Source organism: Pectinophora gossypiella, chromosome 9 (genome assembly GCF_024362695.1).
Source record: "Pectinophora gossypiella chromosome 9, ilPecGoss1.1, whole genome shotgun sequence".
Lineage (NCBI taxonomy): Eukaryota > Metazoa > Arthropoda > Insecta > Lepidoptera > Gelechiidae > Pectinophora > Pectinophora gossypiella.
The window spans coordinates 13,785,006-13,805,996 of NC_065412.1; the positions used below are offsets into that span (position 1 = coordinate 13,785,006).

General features: G+C 37.8%; 3 protein-coding genes across 8 annotated transcripts in view; 1 reads left to right on the plus strand and 2 right to left on the minus strand.

The window, feature by feature from the left end:
• Positions 1–20,991, plus strand: part of LOC126369611 (nuclear factor NF-kappa-B p100 subunit-like) — a 331,681-nt gene that overhangs the window by 86,001 nt on the left and 224,689 nt on the right. The window lies entirely within an intron of this gene.
• The window catches only part of LOC126369621 (SH3 domain-containing kinase-binding protein 1-like), a 95,214-nt gene that overhangs the window by 35,569 nt on the left and 38,654 nt on the right, over positions 1–20,991 (minus strand). For 4 of the 6 annotated variants that reach the window (XM_050014128.1, XM_050014127.1, XM_050014129.1 and 1 more), the window contains 3 exons: positions 20,670–20,792; positions 19,804–19,985; positions 16,576–19,334 (listed from right to left, as the gene is read on the minus strand). In XM_050014128.1, coding sequence (XP_049870085.1) covers positions 19,182–19,334; positions 19,804–19,985; positions 20,670–20,792 — 458 coding nt within the window. In that variant the 3' untranslated portion in view covers positions 16,576–19,181. Of the gene's footprint in view, positions 1–16,575; positions 19,335–19,803; positions 19,986–20,669; positions 20,793–20,991 lie in introns of those variants that run through there. The other 2 variants (XR_007566746.1, XR_007566745.1) reach the window with 1 other exon arrangement.
• On the minus strand, positions 154–9,635 carry LOC126369724 (histone H1.4-like). Its single transcript, XM_050014304.1, has 3 exons — positions 9,366–9,635; positions 8,916–9,140; positions 154–954 (listed from the first exon to the last, which is right to left on the minus strand). Exons 2-3 carry the CDS (start codon positions 9,093–9,095, stop codon positions 643–645), a joined length of 492 nt encoding a protein of 163 aa, XP_049870261.1. The 5' UTR covers positions 9,096–9,140; positions 9,366–9,635; the 3' UTR covers positions 154–642.

Below are 20,991 nucleotides of genomic sequence, written 5' to 3' on the forward strand. Positions count from 1 at the left end.
ATCGGCTTCTTTCACCCTATGGTTGCCTGGCAGAAATTGCTGTTTAGCAATAAAGCCGCCTATTGGGCATATTTTACCCGTTTGTGCCTGTCCTGTATGTTATTTGTGCAATAAAGCATTATTGATTGATTGAATACATTAGATTCCATGAGGGTTGTCGTGACGATGAGTCACGATTCTAAATATGGAATGTCACAAGTAGCAACACCGAAACGGAAGCCCGCTAATTTTTCTATCAGTAAGTGAATCTTGTCTATGTCTTAAATCTTGTCTTGACAAGCTAGTTTTCTAAGAAAGTAGTTAAAGTGAGTTTAACTTTTATATGAGTGAAAAAGTGCAGAAAGTCCCGCTGATGCTGTTACTAAAGCTACGTAGTGGTGATATAACTCCCTTTTATTAATTTGACTATAATTTTACTAACGATGATGCCAAATTCTGTTTAATAACTTGTGTTTAAAATGGCCGGCCGGCAATGCGACTTGTAAAGATAGATGAGTACTCTTTAGGGGGCATCAATAAGTAATGCCCACAATTGAAGACGTTGTCTGTATGCATAGCTTGCAATTGTAGAAGCCTTCCTTGGCTACCGTTGTCCAAATGAGTAGCCCGCAATCGTAGAAGTATTTCCTGGCCAGGTTGCATCTAAGAGTATGGTGCACTGTTATGAGAGGCTTTCTTGGCCACGTTAGTGCTGGCGTGCACACTGTTATGAGAGGCTTTCTTGGCCACGTAAGTGCTGGCGTGCACACTGTTATGAGAGGCTTTCTTGGCCACGTTAGTGCTGGCGTGCACACTGTTATGAGAGGCTTTCTTGGCCATGTAAGTGCTGGCGTGCACACTGTTATGAGAGGCTTTCTTGGCCATGTAAGTGCTGGCGTGCACACTGTTATGAGAGGCTTTCTTGGCCATGTAAGTGCTGGCGTGCACACTGTTATAAGAGGCTTTCTTGGCCACCTAAGTGCTGGCGTGCACAACGTTGAAGAGGTCTTCCTTGACCACCTAAGTGCTGGCGTGCACACTGTTATAAGAGGCTTTCTTGGCCACCTAAGTGCTGGCGTGCACACCGTTGAAGAGGTCTTCCTTGACCACCTAAGTGCTGGCGTGCACACTGTTATAAGAGGCTTTCTTGGCCACCCAAGTGCTGGCGGGCACACTGATGAATAGGGCCTTCTTGGCCACCCAAGTGCTGGCATGCATACTAATGAATAAGTCTTACTCGGCTAACTAAGTGCTGATAAGCACACCATTGAAAGGGTCATGTATAAGAGGGCAATTAACTGACATAAAGTAATACCTAAGAGTAACTAATAAGATCACATACGCTGGTGTTCAGCCAGAGTCATTAAGAGAGATAAGCTTACATTCTGCAGGGTGATGTGTCACCAAGTAGGTGGTAGTTGTATCACCAAACAGTAGTTCATTTATGTTTCTTAAACTTACAGATGGAGAAGTAATCCGTATCCATGAGGTGAAAGGAAAGGTGTAAGGAAAGCCATATTGAGGATCTGATCACTGACATAGGAACCTATGAGTGAGTAAGAGTTACATCCTATCTACACATACTGACTGGTATTCGCGACGTCAGTCTAGTATGTGTGCATTCACATCCCTACAACAGATTCATAATTCTTTGATTATCTATATACATAATTATAGATATATATAAGTGTAAAAGAGTCGTCGCGACATGGAGATGCTGGGATATTAATGTCAGTCAGATCTAAGAGTGGTAAATGTGGCTTTCCTTCTCCTTTATTTATTCTGATATGATGATGTTTACAATTCATATGTGAGAGCATTATAATTGGCATTTGCTTGGTTATAAATAAGAATATCTATGTGTAAATGAGGCTGTAAGCTACCTAAATAAAATGAGTAGAAAATAATATACATGACAAGAGTTGTAAAGGCATATAAGACAAGTTTTATGATGAAAATGAATAAATGTTCAAAATTTGTCATCTGATAGTAATACTGTAAAAGGGCACTAGATGGCGGCACTGGTCTATATTCGTGGTTATTACGAACGAAAATGAAAAGAAATCTGAGGTGAATCCATAATTCTAGACACGATGACATTCTAGAATGATTACGAAGATTCATATTTTGGTTAAATATGTGCTGTCTGACAGAAAAGGTACGTAAAAGAGTTCTGTTGTAGAAAAATGATACGAAAATTTGATGAATGAAACGACGCCATTGTGGTAGAAAGCGGCGAAACAAGTTATGATCAAATGATGTTTTATTTACGAGATATTGTGTTTGTTTGTGTTGTAATTCATTATAGAAAATGATTTTATGATTTATAATGCTGTTTACATTTATTTGTGTTCCCAAATGACGTGAATTTATGATTATTGGTGTGTAAAGATAATACACCGGAAATACTGTTTCTGTTTCGCGAGAACGAGAGAGAAAGAACCTCAGTGTTGCTGTTTAATAAAATGATCCCGATTGTGGGTAAAATATTTACGAGTGGGTAAATAATATTAAGTTGAAGTTCATAATTTTGTATGAAATTCTTGGTTGTTGTAAATTGAATTACGTATAAATCAGAAGAAAAAATTGTGTGTATTATTTAATGGTATCCGCTATTAATGGAGAGTTGAGAAATCAACATAATATTTTTTAAGGTATATTCACGAGAGAGGAATATTTTAACGTGATGTTGGCAACATTACTTTGCTCGTTTTCTTCAGAAAAGTTTGACACAGAAACAGTGAAAAGTTCTTATTTTAAATAAAATACCTTACGTTAAGAGTTAAATAGTGAATAGTTTCATAGTTTGTGATTAGATTTACTTGGTGAGTAAAAGAATTTGTTGAGATATCGTTATATTTCGAGATTTTCGTAAGATAAACTGTAAGATTGTAATCATGGCTGATGCAGTAAGTTTGTGTATCTAAATATCGTATAATCAGTTTTCATGAGTAATATTGAAGTTGTTTTACATTGTAAACGCAAGTAATGAGCTTGTTTTATGATGGAATATGGTCGGTACATACATACGTACTTACGATAATTATTTTTGTCGAGTTTTCTCTGTTATGGACCGACGCCATTATATTTTGAATTTTCTAGCTAAAAAGAATTATAAGTTTATGAATGTACATGTCGTAAAGAGCAATAATAGAATACTTACCTGATTACGATTAGAGAAAATCTAAATGTTTGACGTTTGAATACTTACTGTGTGTAAATATTTTCAGCTAAGAATCTTGTTGGCATATACCGGTTTACTTACGAATGATGGAGTCATTGCTAATTTCTAGACTCCAAGATATAATAAATCATATCGAGATTGTGACGAAACAGTGCGAAACATTCTTACAAAAGGAAATAAGTGATATTGACAAACAGCAAGCAGAAATTGCTACCAAGAAATTGGAAAATCTTCATTCTCGTTTTTCAACTGAATTAAACAATTATTTTCGATTGAGTATCGAACCATCTGCTGATGACATCTCAATGTTTAGTGCTATTCAATTAAATTCCGAGGAAATTCTCATAGAGTTGGCCATAAAGTTAAAAGATTTGCGTGAAGACCAAAGTGAACGGTCAAATAAAGCTACTTATAGTGAATTACCAAAATTGAACTTACCTGAGTTTAGTGGTGATGTGTTGCAATGGCAACAGTTCTGGGACCATTTCACATCAAATATTGATAGTAGACACTTACCGGACGTGGACAAATTATTGTACTTGAAGGCTTCATTATCTGGAGATGCGAAGAGAGCTGTTGAAGGATTAGAAACTACAAATAGAAACTATGAGATTGCTGTATCGATTCTTAAGGAACGATATGGTAAGGAACATTACATAATTGATGCTCACTATGCTGCCTTATATAAAATTAAGGCTGCGGACAAGACTGCTGAAGATTGTCGGAGAACTCTTAATGAAGTAGAGCGGCATCTACGAGTTTTAAATTCACTTGGTGAGAATACTAACCATAACCATCTGCGGTTTATTATTATTGAAAAGTTTCCTGAAGAGATAGTGTATGAGTTAAAGATGTTGTTAAAGACAGATTCTATTGAAGATATGAGAAAACAATTAGAGATTATTATTTCAGCAAGAGAGGATGCTAATAGAATTGCTCAAGAGAAAAGTCAAAAGGAAATTAGACATTACACGGTTGAGACATTCCACGGTACAGATAGCGTGAACCAACATAACCCGTCAAGCGGTTCAAGAAGGTTTAAGATCCAAGAACATTTTAAGAATTTAAAGGATAAACATCAGGATTGGAAAATGAAAATGAGATTTGCTCCTAACTACAAGAATAATAATTACAATAATAATAGAATGCTTCCTAATAAAAGAAAATTTGAAAATTCATATGAGAAAGATATAAACATGAAAAAACCAAGATTAAATTGTATTTTCTGCTCAGGAGCACATTACAATGATCAATGTAAGACTGTAAGAACTATTAAGGACAGACAAATTAAATTAAAGGGCCGATGCTTTTATTGCTTTGTTCAAGGTCACTGGAGTAAGTCATGTAAAATAAATAAAAAATGTATACATTGTGGAGGAAGGCATAACAGAGCTTTATGTCCAAAAGTTTGTGATTCTGTGAAAGTGAAAACATTGCATACAAATACTTCAGTCAAATCTGGAAATTCTACAACGGTGTTACAGACAGCAGTAGTTACTGTATTAAATGAAAATAAATGCGACAAAGTGAATTGTCGGATCCTTATGGACTCTGGCAGTCAGCGTTCATATGTAACAAAGAGGATTGCTACTGAATTGAATTTAGCTGTAATAGAAGAACACCATCTTTCCGTCTTCACCTTCGGAACTGATAAACCATTGGAATATGATAGTCCATTAGTGAAATTAAATATACTTACCAGAACTAACGAGGAAGTCGTACTGTACGCCAATGTTGTACCAACCATTGCACAGCATGTTAGTTACCCCGGAGAAGAACTTTATCATTGGAAGAATGAATGTATCTTGGCAGACGATGGTTCACTTGGTGACCAAGTGGACATCCTCATCGGCAATGACTATTATTTCACGGTTATAGACACAACAAAGAAACGGATAAGTGAGAACTTATTTTTAGTGGATTCTAAATTTGGATGGATGTTGACAGGGAAAACAGAAAAGAAAACTATAGATAATTTATCAGTTATTACTTACTTTCAGTCGAATAAAGAAACAAAATTGAATAAACCGGACTTACCTTTAGACAACATGCACCTGAAGAACTTATGGGACTTTGAATGTATTGGAATTACTGACTCTCCCAACACTACTAAAGAGGAAGAAGCTATGAAGAACTTTAATGATAACACAAAATACAAGGACAAGAGATATTTTGTATGCTGGCCATGGAATAATAATGTTTCAAATCTACCTACTAATCTTGGACTAGTGACAGGAAGATTAAGCAATTTATTAAGACGAATGGATAAAGACACATTGAAGTTATATGATGAGACAATTAGAAACCAACTTGAAGATGGAATCATTGAAGCTGTTCCCTCTGATGAAATAGATCACAGTATACATACCATACATTACCTGCCACATCATGGAGTAAAGACACCTGGAAAAGCTGTTCGTATTGTATATGATGCGTCAGCAAAACTGAAACAAGGAGTTAGTCTCAATGAATGTCTTCGAGCTGGACCAGTATTACTAGAAGATTTAACAGGATTATTGATAAGATTCAGATCTCATAAAACAGCAATAACAGCAGACGTTGAAAAGGCATTTTTACAAATTGGACTTCAAGATGACAGTAAAGATGTTACTAGATTTCTATGGCTCAAAGATATAACGAAAGCAGCTACTGATGACAATATTATACACCTTCGCTTTTGTCGAGTACCGTTTGGGGTCATCTCTAGTCCATTCTTGTTAAACGCTACTATCAAGTACCATTTAATGCAGTCGGCTAATAAGGCTGTACAGCAAGTTTCTGGCGACATATATGTAGACAATTTGGTTACTGGGACGAAGACGACATTACAAGCGATTACATTATACAACAATTTAAAAAGAGAATTTGAGAAGATATCTATGAATCTAAGAGAGTGGAGTTCCAACTCGAAAGAATTTAAAGAGAAGATACCAGATGTACTTGACAAAGAAGTTGTCAAGGTTCTCGGCTTAGACAGGAATACAAACAAAGATACAATCCAATTGAGACCAAACAATGTTGACTTACAAACTACTAAACGAGGAGTCTTAAGGACAATTGCTTCTACTTACGATCCATGTGGATTTGTTGCACCATCGTTGTTGTCACCAAAATTGTTCATGCAAGATCTATGGAAAAGCAAAATTAAATGGGATTCAAAGTTATCAAAAGAATTATTTGAAGAATGGAGAAACATATATAATAATTTAGAAAATGAACAGGAAGAAATACCCAGATATTATACAAAGGACTTTGAAAGTAAAGAAAATCAGTTACATTGTTTCACAGATGCATCAACGAAGGCTTATGCAGCTGTAGTATATATAGTAAATGAAAATGGCAAAGAATGTTCATGAAGTTACAAAGTCATTAATTAATAATAAAGAAGAAAGTAAAACTAGTAAACACGATAGTAAGTCAAAAGAAATAGAAGAAATGAAAAGAATACAAGCAACTTATTTTCCTGATGAGGTTAATATGAAAGAAACTGCTTTAAGTCGTAATCTACGATTATTTAAAGATGATGATGGTTTGTTAAGAAGCAAAGGAAGATTTGAAAATACTGAATGGTCGTTTGACATGAAATACCCAATTTTATTGCCCAAGAACTGTGACTTCACAAATAGTTTAATAAAGAGAATACATGAAGACAACTACCATGTTGGAGCCAATCATACATTGAGTTTAATTCGGAAGTTGTACTGGATACCACAGGGTAAAGCTCAAGTTCAAAAGATTATAAGACAGTGTTCGAGCTGTATCAAGCATGGAGGCGGTCCATTCAAACTTCCGCCTACTCCTGCACTTCCTGCTGAAAGAGTGAACTATAGTTCACCTTTTACATTTACTGGACTTGATTATTTAGGACCAATATTAGTAAAGACTGAAAATGGAGTTTCCAAGAGGTGGATTTGTTTATTCACTTGTTTAGCTGTAAGAGCTATACATCTAGAAATGATACAAGATTTATCTGCTAAAGAAGGGCTACTTGCTCTAAGACGAATGATTTCTACAAGAGGGACTCCTGGTTTGATAATTTCAGACAATGCTTCACAATTCAAACTTATATCAGAGCTTCTAACCAATCCATACTGTAAAGAGAATAAAATTACATGGAAATTTATACCACAGTTATCACCATGGTTTGGTGGTTTTTATGAGAGACTAGTGAGTCTAGTAAAGCATTGTATGAAGAGAACATTGCATAAACATTTGTTAAATGACAGTGAAATCAATACAGTTATTAAAGAAATTGAAGCTATTTTAAATACAAGACCACTTACCTGTGTCGATTCAGAAATGGTGCATATACTGAAACCAGCAGATTTTTTGATGATGGGTAAATGTATCAGGACAGAGACAACAAATAATAAAGACATTCTTATTGAAGGCACAACAACGAAACAAGATTTGATTCAAGGCTGGAAAAGAGCTTTAGTAATTCTAGATGAGTTTAAAGATATGTTTATGAACCGATATCTTTCTAGTCTTCGTGAGAGATTTCAAAATTCATTAAAAGAGCCAAGAATTAAGTCTCAGTTATTACCTAAAGAAGGACAGGTAGTACAAATAAAAGGAGATACAAAAAATAGAGAAGATTGGAAAGTGGGTAGAATAGTCTCACTTACTACAAGCAAAGATGGATTTTGTAGAGTAGCTAATGTTAAAGTTGGAAACAAGATATATACGAGATCAATCACTCAGTTGTATCCGCTTGAAGTTGAGGATTTTGATAATAAGAATATTGAGAATAGTTCTGAAAATATTGGTCAAACTCTAAAGAGAACAAGAATAGTTGGTTCTGTGAATGATTCAAGGACTATAGACATTCCTGAAGAGGTAATTACTAATATACAAAATAAAGATAATAATATAGAAATGGAAACTGTAAGAGACAGCACTAAACGAATAATTGATGGGGTTACTGAAGTTGTCAGTGAACCAGAAAATGATATTACTGAAGTTGTTGATGAATCAGAAAATGATGTTAATGAACAAGAGAATGATAATGAGTCTAGACCGGTGCGTGCCGCTGCCACGAGAGCCCTGGAAAAGATAAGGGAATGGACGGCCAACTTGGTCGCCCTACTATGACAAATTCTTCGTTCGTCGGGAGTGTCGTGACGAAGGCTGGTTGACGCCGTCACGATGTCCCTCAAATTCTTCGTTCGTCGGGAGTGTCGTGACGATGAGTCACGATTCTAAATATGGAATGTCACAAGTAGCAACACCGAAACGGAAGCCCGCTAATTTTTCTATCAGTAAGTGAATCTTGTCTATGTCTTAAATCTTGTCTTGACAAGCTAGTTTTCTAAGAAAGTAGTTAAAGTGAGTTTAACTTTTATATGAGTGAAAAAGTGCAGAAAGTCCCGCTGATGCTGTTACTAAAGCTACGTAGTGGTGATATAACTCCCTTTTATTAATTTGACTATAATTTTACTAACGATGATGCCAAATTCTGTTTAATAACTTGTGTTTAAAATGGCCGGCCGGCAATGCGACTTGTAAAGATAGATGAGTACTCTTTAGGGGGCATCAATAAGTAATGCCCACAATTGAAGACGTTGTCTGTATGCATAGCTTGCAATTGTAGAAGCCTTCCTTGGCTACCGTTGTCCAAATGAGTAGCCCGCAATCGTAGAAGTATTTCCTGGCCAGGTTGCATCTAAGAGTATGGTGCACTGTTATGAGAGGCTTTCTTGGCCACGTTAGTGCTGGCGTGCACACTGTTATGAGAGGCTTTCTTGGCCACGTAAGTGCTGGCGTGCACACTGTTATGAGAGGCTTTCTTGGCCACGTTAGTGCTGGCGTGCACACTGTTATGAGAGGCTTTCTTGGCCATGTAAGTGCTGGCGTGCACACTGTTATGAGAGGCTTTCTTGGCCATGTAAGTGCTGGCGTGCACACTGTTATGAGAGGCTTTCTTGGCCATGTAAGTGCTGGCGTGCACACTGTTATAAGAGGCTTTCTTGGCCACCTAAGTGCTGGCGTGCACAACGTTGAAGAGGTCTTCCTTGACCACCTAAGTGCTGGCGTGCACACTGTTATAAGAGGCTTTCTTGGCCACCTAAGTGCTGGCGTGCACACCGTTGAAGAGGTCTTCCTTGACCACCTAAGTGCTGGCGTGCACACTGTTATAAGAGGCTTTCTTGGCCACCCAAGTGCTGGCGGGCACACTGATGAATAGGGCCTTCTTGGCCACCCAAGTGCTGGCATGCACACTAATGAATAAGTCTTACTCGGCTAACTAAGTGCTGATAAGCACACCATTGAAAGGGTCATGTATAAGAGGGCAATTAACTGACATAAAGTAATACCTAAGAGTAACTAATAAGATCACATACGCTGGTGTTCAGCCAGAGTCATTAAGAGAGATAAGCTTACATTCTGCAGGGTGATGTGTCACCAAGTAGGTGGTAGTTGTATCACCAAACAGTAGTTCATTTATGTTTCTTAAACTTACAGATGGAGAAGTAATCCGTATCCATGAGGTGAAAGGAAAGGTGTAAGGAAAGCCATATTGAGGATCTGATCACTGACATAGGAACCTATGAGTGAGTAAGAGTTACATCCTATCTACACATACTGACTGGTATTCGCGACGTCAGTCTAGTATGTGTGCATTCACATCCCTACAACAGATTCATAATTCTTTGATTATCTATATACATAATTATAGATATATATAAGTGTAAAAGAGTCGTCGCGACAAGGGTTACGTTGCCCAAAAACAATAATATACTAGATAGCGTTGTAGAGGAAGCAAGAGAAGTATATCAAGATCAAACTGACCGAAGCAAATACTCCCATGCAAATACTTCCATGGTTTCTACATATCCCGGTGGGAAATAGCAGCGATTTTATGTAGTAAAGGAGTAAAGGTGAAAGGGTAGTTCTTTGAACACCAAAATATACTAAAATCGTCGGTAAGTTGGCGATATCATACGTTTTAATCGGATATTTGCAAAAAGATAGAAGATTTAAGAATATTTTTTGCGTTCATAGTAATGATTTGACTTGCGGTGTTTGAACTACCCAAAATCAAAGACCAGTCAAACAAACGTTAATTTGTTGTAATTTCTACCTCAAGGGTACCGATGTTCTATATGGTAACACATTTTTTATTAATGTTGGTAGTTCATTTCATGGGTAGTTCCGGAATATCTTCGCTCAACATTTTCATTCAAAAAGCATAAAACTTATTAAAGGTCTTTCTTTGTTTTCATTATACCCATTTCAAAAAGTATTCCATACTTGTTTTTCATACCTGGCCGTCATCGGGCCCGAGAACTACTAAGTATAAATAAAGCCTTTTGGTCGGGAAAGAACCTCATGTTATATCAACGATTACGTCAACACAATCATCACGTATTTGAGATCTAAAGGATAAAAACTGCAAATTCTAATATAGGTAACACAACATACAGTCAAGCTCTACAAACCCAGCAGAGTTGATGAAATTTTCTCAGCAAGATAATTGTATAATCTTAGGAGTGGTGGTTAAAATCTTCCGGGCTAGTCTAGCCTGGGGATATCTTCCCAGCCTATGGCGACAGGTGAAGGTGATCTACATAAGGATCCATCACAACCAAGTCATACGGACCGATAAGTCTTTCTCCTTCTCAAGCTCAGGACTATATCCCAATTGGGATAGTCAGAGGTGCATCCATCACACGATGAAACCACGCTTCTCGAGCTTTCTGTTAGACCAATGTGATAGATGGTAAGCCGTATCGCCGCCGTCTATAATGGGCGAGCTAACTGTGTTAGTGAAAACTGCACTTAAATTAATAACTCGGTGGCCCCGATTCCTGCAGCTAATTTTACCTCCTAATTTTACTTAAGTTATACCTGTAATCTTCTTATTCGCCGAAAAGGAAAGAGACGGATGATTGTCAGTCGTAAATTTTAGGAAGAATGAGTAAATGAATGAATAACCCGGGCGAATCAAAAAGTATCTCGCTAGTATGCAAACCGATTGACGTGTGCTGTCAACTTAATTTGTCGGGTTATTGGCCGATGTAAAATGTTTAGACGGTTGTTTGTTATAGATTTCTGCTTAAAATTAACGTGTGTTCCATAAATTCATGCCTGTCGATTACCCGTCCCTTTCATTTTCGGCGGATAAGAAAATGACAGATATAACTTAAAATTAGATGGCGTCTGCAGGAGTTAGCACCATTGGTGCAAGACCGGTACCGGGGTTCGAATTGGAACCGGCGCTCTGTTTGAGAAGCAAGACGGTAAACCACAGGACCACTGTGTCTTAAGAGTTAGTATATAACATACATAACATAAACTGCCTATATACGTCCCACTGCTGGGCACAGGCCTCCCCTCAATCAACCGGAGGGGGTATGGAGCATACTCCACCGCGCTGCTCCACTGCGGGTTGGTGGAGGTGCTTTTACGGCTAATAGCCGGGACCAACGGCTTAACGTGCCCTCCGAAGCACGGAATCATCTTACTTTTTCGGACAATCAGGTGATTCAAGCCTGAAAGTCCTTACCAAACAAAGAACAGTCTCACAAAGTGATTTCGACAATGTCCCCATCGGGAATCGAACCCGGACCTCCAGATCGTGAGCCTAACGCTCTAACCACTAGACCACGGAGGGTGTTTAGAAGTTAGTATAAGAAGTTTAAGAGTTAGTATAGAAAACTATTTGTCAATCACTTGGTTAAGAAATGGATGGATTAAAAAAAAACTGAGTATCCATAAATTTATTTTATTATTCATATGATGAATATTCCGAACTGTTAAGACCTTAGGAATGCATGAAAGTAATAGGTACAGCGTACATGAAAATAAATTAAGTACTAATAAAAAATTACATCAAAAATTGTCCTATATCATACATTGTCTACGGTTTATCATATAAACCTTTTAGATTTCAATATGTACTTTCCAAGCTCTGTATATACAACATTAAATACCTAGTTGTGTGTTATTTATAATTATATACATAAGAACTTAATTAAATGTAATTGTTGGCTTGACGATTTTTTAGAAACCCGAAAAAGGAGCAACTATAAATACATTCTGAGGCCACTAACACTATGCTTCGTAATTTCAAAGATAGAAACAACACGCCGCATACCTTACGAAGTTGTAGTAACTTTTCGATGACGATTTTAATTCTACTATTGTCTGTAACGTTTGAAAAAGTCAGGTGTAAATCATCGGATTATGATATGAACCATGCATTCCCTGGTCCTTAATGAAGAGTTATCTGGGCGTGTATTTTGTAACTACATCACAGAATAAAGAATAACTAGATTTAAATAGAACGGACACTCCACCCCGAAACAATTTGTATCGGTACAGAGCTCTATTTACCTCACCCCCCGCTGGGTCTCACTTTAGCGTAAGGAGTGAGGGAGCGCACGCAGACTGTCTGTCTCGCTCGCACTAACTGTGGCTGTGACTACGTGTAGGTACTATACAAAAAGTTTTTAAGCCGTCACGTGTCTGTCTAGAAGCTCAGAATGTATATTAATGTGCTTGCCAATCCCTTCAGGTGTTATTAATGTCACAGGTCACTACCGCTAATCCGCTTAACCTTGCGTTCACATTATAAAAAGTGTAAAACCATAATCACACCACAATATCAAGCTCTCTATATAATTTCGTAATAACGCTGAATTACATATTAAGTCCCGTTGGGTCTAGATTTTAGTTGACATTACTGTATAAAAAATTCAGGTACAACCTTATAAAACATGGCTCTTAATAATTACGAAAGCTTGAATGGTTATGAACCACGTTTTTGAAAGCGGCTTCGGTAAAATTGTCCTCTCAATGTCGTTGTTTTAGGATTGAAATACATCTGCATCACACTATCCTATGCCTCTATCCTTTTGCCACTCAGAACCTTCCTTTGATAGGGCTAAATAACGCGATTGCCCGCGGCGGAATTGACCATGCGGTCGGAGCGGGCGCACTCTTTATCTCGCTCTAGTAAGCGACGGTTCTGTGTGGCGGAAAAGGATGGAAGCATAAGAAAATGCGGTGCGGCCAGATGTAGTACTACCCTTCTGCGTACAGACCTTAGCGTTACTGTCATGAAAGGCACAAACTATTTAACTGAAAGGCAATTTTGTGTTAAAAGCTACACATTTATTCGCTTTAGCTTAAGAATCGAATAAAAGGTAATAATTTTAAATAGATTGTCAACTTTTATATAAATCTGGTTGATTTTCTTAACAAAACCTTAGGTGTAACTTTAGAACGGGCCAAATCGAATAAATGTGAATGTTATGCAGTTCGTTACAAATGGTATTAACGCATGCCTCCTCCGATGTATTCAACTCTTACTTCTACATGATTGACAAACAGATATCCCAGTTATAGAACGCATAACAAATTTACAAGTTACTCTTAATGAAATAAAGTTTAATTTCGCACGATAAAAATATACTAGAAACTTTTCCTATGTGACCTTACTTTGTGCATGATTAAAGCCTATAAGCGATTCACAAATCAATTTTAGAATGTACGGTAAGTTAGGCAATGTATATCACATTAAAATCTATGACTACAACCTCTAGTATAATAATACTAATTTCTCATAATATGCATTATAAATTTCAATAAGTTGCCATTACTAACTAATAGGTATTTATTATTGTTTAAATGACTTTTTCTACTCCTCTACTTTAATCTGGCATTTAAATAACCAAAAAGTCTAATATAAGTACATACATAATTAAACTCTTTGAAAAAGTGTACGCTCTATGGCCTATAAAAGCATTGTTTACAAAGTGTAACTGTACTATAATGTCGCCAAAAAAGCATTGTTGTTGTTTTTTTTTTTGACCTGAAAACTGGCACCTTTACTTTGTTTGGTGCCATAGATATACTATAAAAAAAAAGTATACATTTGCCGCCATTTTCCCGCGCGTTGGAAAATAAATTGGAAAATTTTTGTGTTTCGTTTGTTTCATTTAAAATTACGTCGTCGTAGAAAAAGTATTGTATGCAACGTTGTATAACTAGGTCAAAAAATGCTCGTGGCGTCTCTTATTGCGATGTTCGCCAAGGCTCACATCGCAACTCACGCCACTCGCATTTTTTGACCCTTCTTATACAACTGTTGCATAAAATACTATAATAAGTAATAAATTTGCAAGTCACAAAACACGTTAAACACAACCTGACATAGCTGGTCACAAATCATATATCACCGTTTATACATAATTATTAAGTATATTACGATTACAAAGCAAGCGACAAATAAATATTAGGATATGTCTTACAAAAAGGTACAGCGTTATTCAAATAACATTATAATTTCTGTACACATACAAAAATATATTAACTATACGTAAAATATGGCTCTTGATATACCTGTACTTCAGACCAGGACTCACGGAACGACGCTTTGGTTAGAAAATGTCCAATAACAGATTTACTTACATACAACTCAATAATATTGTATGGGGAATGTATGAATCACAATGCGTTCATATATAACCTTATCCTAACACGTTTTGAATATTACGTACTACGTAATATTAAAAATACACTATCGCTCATTATACAGTGTGCGGTGATCAATTAACATGGCACAAATTTGTAGTCGTCCAGGCGATCTCAATCTTGTTATATATTTATCTACATTCAACTAAAAGATCAGGCGACAACGGTGCCTATTCGGGTATTCGGGCCACTACTAAGTTACATTCATTCATAAGGTCACGCCTACTTCCCGTCGGGGTAGGCACTGTAGGCAGAGACCACGGCATTTAAAGAAAGAAAGAAAGAAAGTATTTATTATTAGAGGACGCCACAGTAACAATACAAACACAGTAGGAAAAAAAAACTTACACAAAATCATATATTAACGGAAACGTAAAAGAAACTGAAAAAAATACAAAATATTGGTCGTAACAGTCATGTGGCGGTGGTGGACGTCCTCAATAAATGGACCTCGCTCAGCACAAGCCGCGGCGTGAGCCACGACACATTCCACTCAGTGGTGGCCCTGGTAAGATATTTAGGTGGTGCCAGACCTCAAAGTGGCGCCCCTCAAAATACGGGGGCCCCTCAAAATACAGAGGCCCCTCAAAATACAGGCGCCACTCAAAATACAGGGGCCCCTCAAAATCATTTGGCGCCCGGTGCGGTCGCATCGCTCGCACCGCCCTAGGGCCGTCACTGCCGTTCCAAGACTTCATACATGCTCACCGGTTTAAAGTACCACCACAAAGTTAATGACAGCAACATGCCTGTATTCCCGAAGGGGTAAGCAGAGGTACGTACAGTCAGTCCTCGCCAACTATGTTGAAGTCCTATGTAATAGGGGCGAGCCTATTACCGTTAACCGGGCATAAATCCTGGAAACCACGTGATATAAAATAATTTACGTGATAACTAAATTATGATATACGAAATGAAAATACATTTTTTTTATATAATATCTAAAATATAAATGAGTAACTTAATTTGACAGGATTAAAACAAGCTCTCTCCGCCCGAATAGGCACCATTATTTATCCAAGGAGACGAATATTGGGGAATCCTCATTAGCAATTGAGCGACCTTTCTAAAGATTTGCGTAGATTTAATTGAAATCATTTATAGCTTTTGTTGACTAAAACTCCATCCAAAACAAAGGTTGTAGTACCAAAATCCACGCTAGGACATAAAATATACAAGAGTAAAGAAGTAAGAAATGTTTCTTACATAATATCGATAAACATTTGACTAAAATAAGTACATTTTGTTTAAAATATTCGTGTTATAGCAACCCTGTCATCAGCTGACGTCATCGGGCGGTCTAAAATGCCACATTTGGCAAAAAAGGCTATTTGATATCTGTTTGCGTTGCGCACTTACTTCTAAGTGCGCAAATGTCAAACTGCAATATTGCATTTTTTAGATGAACTTCGATGTGGCTTTTTAGACCCCCTGATCGGATAGAACTAAACCCTAAAAGAAATCGCAATAGCTGACAATAATAGAAAACGCTCTTCATTCAAATAAAACTCCTGAACATCCATCTTCTATCTCTTTCCAAGTAAAGGTAGAAAGAGACAAAAACAATGCAGGCAAGTTATAATTCAACCAAATGTTATCTATAATACGCGCGCTGCAAAAAATAAGCCATAATTTTGTACAGTCCAGGAAAAATAAGATGTACTAGTCTATTTAACGTATCATGATTAGAATGACGTATCTCCCGTCACTTTCGCACAGGGCTCTGTGCTATATCTCTGTCCTATGTTAAATAGGGTATAAAATGGTAAATCAATCGGCTCAGTTTAGTACATATTCGAAACTATGTTTGTGACTCTAGTCACTGATTATTGTAACCATAGTGTAATAAAACAAGGTGTGCTCAAAGTGTATAGTCTCTGCTTACCCCGGTGGGAAATAGGCGTGAGTTTATGTATGTATGTATGTATGCTCAAAAGTGACAGCTAACATTTCAATGTTAGGCGCGGTGACATCATCACACCCTGCGTTGCCATTTCATAAAAAATAATTACCCACGATTAATGTTTTCAATTTACTTTGCAAGGCAAATTAGAATTTTTAGTATAAAAAATACTTACTTTTTCAATGATTTTTATAATGTATCAAGTGATAGTAATACGCTTAATAAATTTACGTCCTTGGAATGTTGGAGATACCAATTCAGTGGTAACACTTACGTCATCAAAGGGCTAGCAATGGTGGCTTGTCATAGGATAGAGCATACCTGGTTTTCTTACACCATGATTGTAACTATTGTGTTAAATATAACGTCACTTATTTACGTATAAGCAATCCTCTTGTTGAATCGTGTTATAGGTTTGATCAAACCCATTTTTAAGCTCGACCCTCACATGACGTTAGAAGTAAATCAATACACAAATTGCTTGATACATCATTTAGTATCTATACTATATTTTAAGAGGCTTGTATTAATATAACCTGTAATGGACTGGTATTTCCTTCTCGAGTTGGAAGGTCAGACAGGCAGTCGCGTCTGTAAAAAACCGACCCGTCAAATCTACAGGTTAGGTTAACGGCCCTGTGAATAAACGGGATAATGTTTGGGATATGATGTATGGTCATTGATCATGAACATTATACAAACAGCCCATATATGTCCCACTGATGGGCCACCGATGGGCTGATGGTCCTTCCTGTGCCCACACCTTAATCAACTGTAGGGCGTAGGCTACTCCTATGTACAATAGTACAGCAATAAATAAATAAATAATATAGCATCTGTACATACACAGTATGTAGTGTAGGATCGAAGCAAATTAAATTTCATAATCTCTGCTTACCCCGGTGGTAAATATACATGATTTTGTGTATGTCATCAAACGTAGACTTTATATGATGTGCCCTTTATCGTTTAGAAATTAATCTTGATACAAATATTGGGCCCGATTCCTGCATACACCTCCTAATTTAATTTAAGTTATACCCGTAATTTTCTTATCCGCCGAAAAGGACGGACGGATGATTGACAACTGTTAATTTTAAAATGAATGAATAACCCGGACGAATAAAATAGGCATCTCGCTAATTCTATATATCTATTCTAATGCTAATTCTGTCGGGTTATTGACCAATATACCATTCTGGAAGTGTATTTTTTTTAATTATTATTTTTTTCTACCTAAAATTGTCATGTGTTCCATAAATTTTATGCCTGTCGATTACCGGTCCCTTTCCTTTTCGGCGGATAAGAAAATGACTGGTATAACTTAAAATAAAATTAGATGCTGAGTACTGGAATCAGAACCAATGTGAATGTAAAATAGAAATATAAAATACAAGTGAAGAATACACCACATACAGCCTTTTTTTTTTCGAAAATGTGACGTGACCTTGTGTTATTGAGGTATCATGTTAGAATCGAGCTTTATTAAAAATACATCTGTAACCTGAGGCCTTATTTCTGAACGCTCGCCTACAAGTCACGTTCGAACATATATAATATACCTATTTCACGCAGCACATCAGAACTTGCTATTTGCAAGATGAGACAGGTATACATTTTCGCACGCGAGTTGAAGGTGAGCGATTCAAAAATAAGGCCCCTGACCACTCGTAACACTGTAGCAGATTATATACCTCATCAAATATAGCATTATGATATATACAGGGTGTTAGTGACATCGTAATGAAAACTTTAGAGGGATGATTCAGACCATGATTCTGAATTGATATCAAGTGGAATTTACCGTCGGTCGGACTGTACAGTCTGTGTAAGAAACATATTATTCTATGTAGTGTCCGGGGTGTGACTAGATTGTATAAAAGTGTTATACATTGTTTTAAGTTTACGCGGTTATTATCATAATTAAAACACATAATAACACAATAAAACGCGGTAAGAACCCGTATTATGTGTTTTAATTATATATAATAGTGTTGCCTATCGATAGTAAAAAAAACAATACTGTAGATAGTTCTTGCAGTAGTCACTACTATCGACAACAAACTATCGACAGTATAGATGATTTTCAAGGTTATCTATCGATAGTTCAGCACCAATACTGTATACTTTGTCCCTGTCCTGTTATTATTCTAAACAAGCTATATTTAATGAGGAAGCTGATTCCTGCAGACACCTAAATTTATTTTAAGTTACACCTATAATATTGTTATCCGCGCAAAAGTAAAGGGACGAATGATTGACGGCTTGTAATTTTTTAAATGAATGAATAACTCGGGCGTTAAACGTGTGCTGTCAAATTTAAAATTAAATCGAAAGAAAAATCTGACTTGGACGGGGCTTGAACCCGCAGCTCTTGCCGGGACGAGCGTGTTAAGAAGCTGCCAACTTAACCTTTACTCTCGGGTTATTGGGTAATGTAAAATTTTGAGTGTTGTTTAAATTTCTGCCGAAAATTGAATGTCCCATAAATTTTATGCCTGTAGATTACCCGTCTCCTTTCTTTTCGGCGGATAAGAAAATGACGGGTATAACTTAAAATAAAATTAGATGGTGTGTTCTGGAATCATAATGTGCTAAAGTGCTGTAGGAGTGCTGCGAATATTTGGTGTATCCCTACACGGAGGTGACGCAGTGCGCCAGTTTCTCCACCTCGGCCTGCAGAGCCTGTCTCTTCTCCGTCTCCATGTTCAACTTGGTGGTCAGCTCGGCGATGGCCGCGTTGAACTTCGCATTTTGAACTTCTAGTAGCTTCTCCAAGTTTGTTATCTGGAAACAATTTCGTAAATTATTCTAGATTGGCTTATATTTCACATTTCTTTGACTGAGGAGCTCGGTGGCGCAGCGGTAAACGGGCTCGGTCTGCAATTGTTGAAGTTAAGCATCTTTCGCGAAGACCAGTCATAGGATGGGTGCCAACAAAAAAAAAAGTTTTTATTTCGAGCTCCTCCGTGCTTCGGAAGGCACGTTAAGCCGTTGGTCCCGGCTGCATTAGGAGTCGTTAATAACCACCAATGCGCACTGGACCCGCGTGATGGTTTAAGGTCCGATCTCCCTATCCATCCATAGGGAAGGCCCGTGCCCCAGCAGTGGGGACGCTAATGGGCTGGTGATGATGATGATGAATCAGCTGAATCATCCCTCTTAGTATTCGATATCATCTCAGAATCATGGTTTGATTCATCCCTCAAAGTTTTCGTTACAATGTCACTGACACCCTGTATATAACAAAGCTCACCCTATTATTGAGCTGCGCGACTAACGCCTCCACATCACTCCGGTCGCCCTTGTGACCTCGCCTCTCCAGAGAGCTCACTTTATCCCCTATGCTCCTCTCCTCGGTCGTCTTCTCCATTCTCTCCACAGTACTTGTCTTGTCCAACACCCCGCTTGACAGCTTCGTGAGCTCGCTTTGCTTCTCTGATGAAGGAAGGTAATGAGTATTATAATAGTAGTAGTTAGTATGTAACTTTGTAAATTTAGCTGTAAGCTCCCCAAATAAAATAAAATAAAATAAAATAAATAAGGTTTAAAAGAGGAGCTCGGTAGCGCAGCGGTTAATGCGCTCAGTCTGCGATTGTTGAAGTTAAGCAACTTTCGCAAAGGCCGGTCATAGGATGGGTGACCACAAAAAAAAGTTTTCATCTCGAGCTCCTCCGTGTTTCGGAAGGCACGTTAAGCCGTTGGTCCCGGCTGCATTAGTAATCGTTAATAACCATCAATCCACACTGGGCCCGCGTGATGGTTTAAGGCCCGAACTCCCTATCCATCCATAGGGAAGGCCCGTGCCCCAGCAGTGGGGACGTTAATGGGCTGATGATGATGATGAGTGGAAAAATACTGTTATAATTAAAACACATAATAACGGGTTCTTACCGCGTTTAAATGGGGATATGAGACTCCCGATATTTCGACACTGTTGCAAGTGCCATAATAACCGCGTAAACTTAAAACAATGTATAAAATACTGTTATTTTTGAGGTTTTTAATGTGATGTCGTAAATATTTTCATTTTTTCCTCAGCATTGAGTGAAGCCGGGGCGGGTCGCTAGTTCAAAATAAATAAGATTGAGCTAGTGTGTGCCAGTATGGGCGTCATCTCACCGGCCGTGAGCGTGGTCCTCTCGCTCCTGTGGGGGGACTTGTCGATGTCGTTGTGCGTGCGCGCCGTGGCGGCGGGCGGCGCCGGCTTCTTCAGCTCGTCCAGCATTGTCGTGAACGTGCGGCCTGCCGTGCGTATTAACATCATTTATATTACAACATCTTTTCAGGCTTGAATCACCTGATTGTCCGAAAAAGTAAGATGATCCGTGCTTCGGAAGGCACGTTAAGCCGTTGGTCCCGGCTATTAGCCGTAAAAACACCTCCACCAACCCGCAGTGGAGCAGCGTGGTGGAGTATGCTCCATACCCCCGGTTGATTGAGG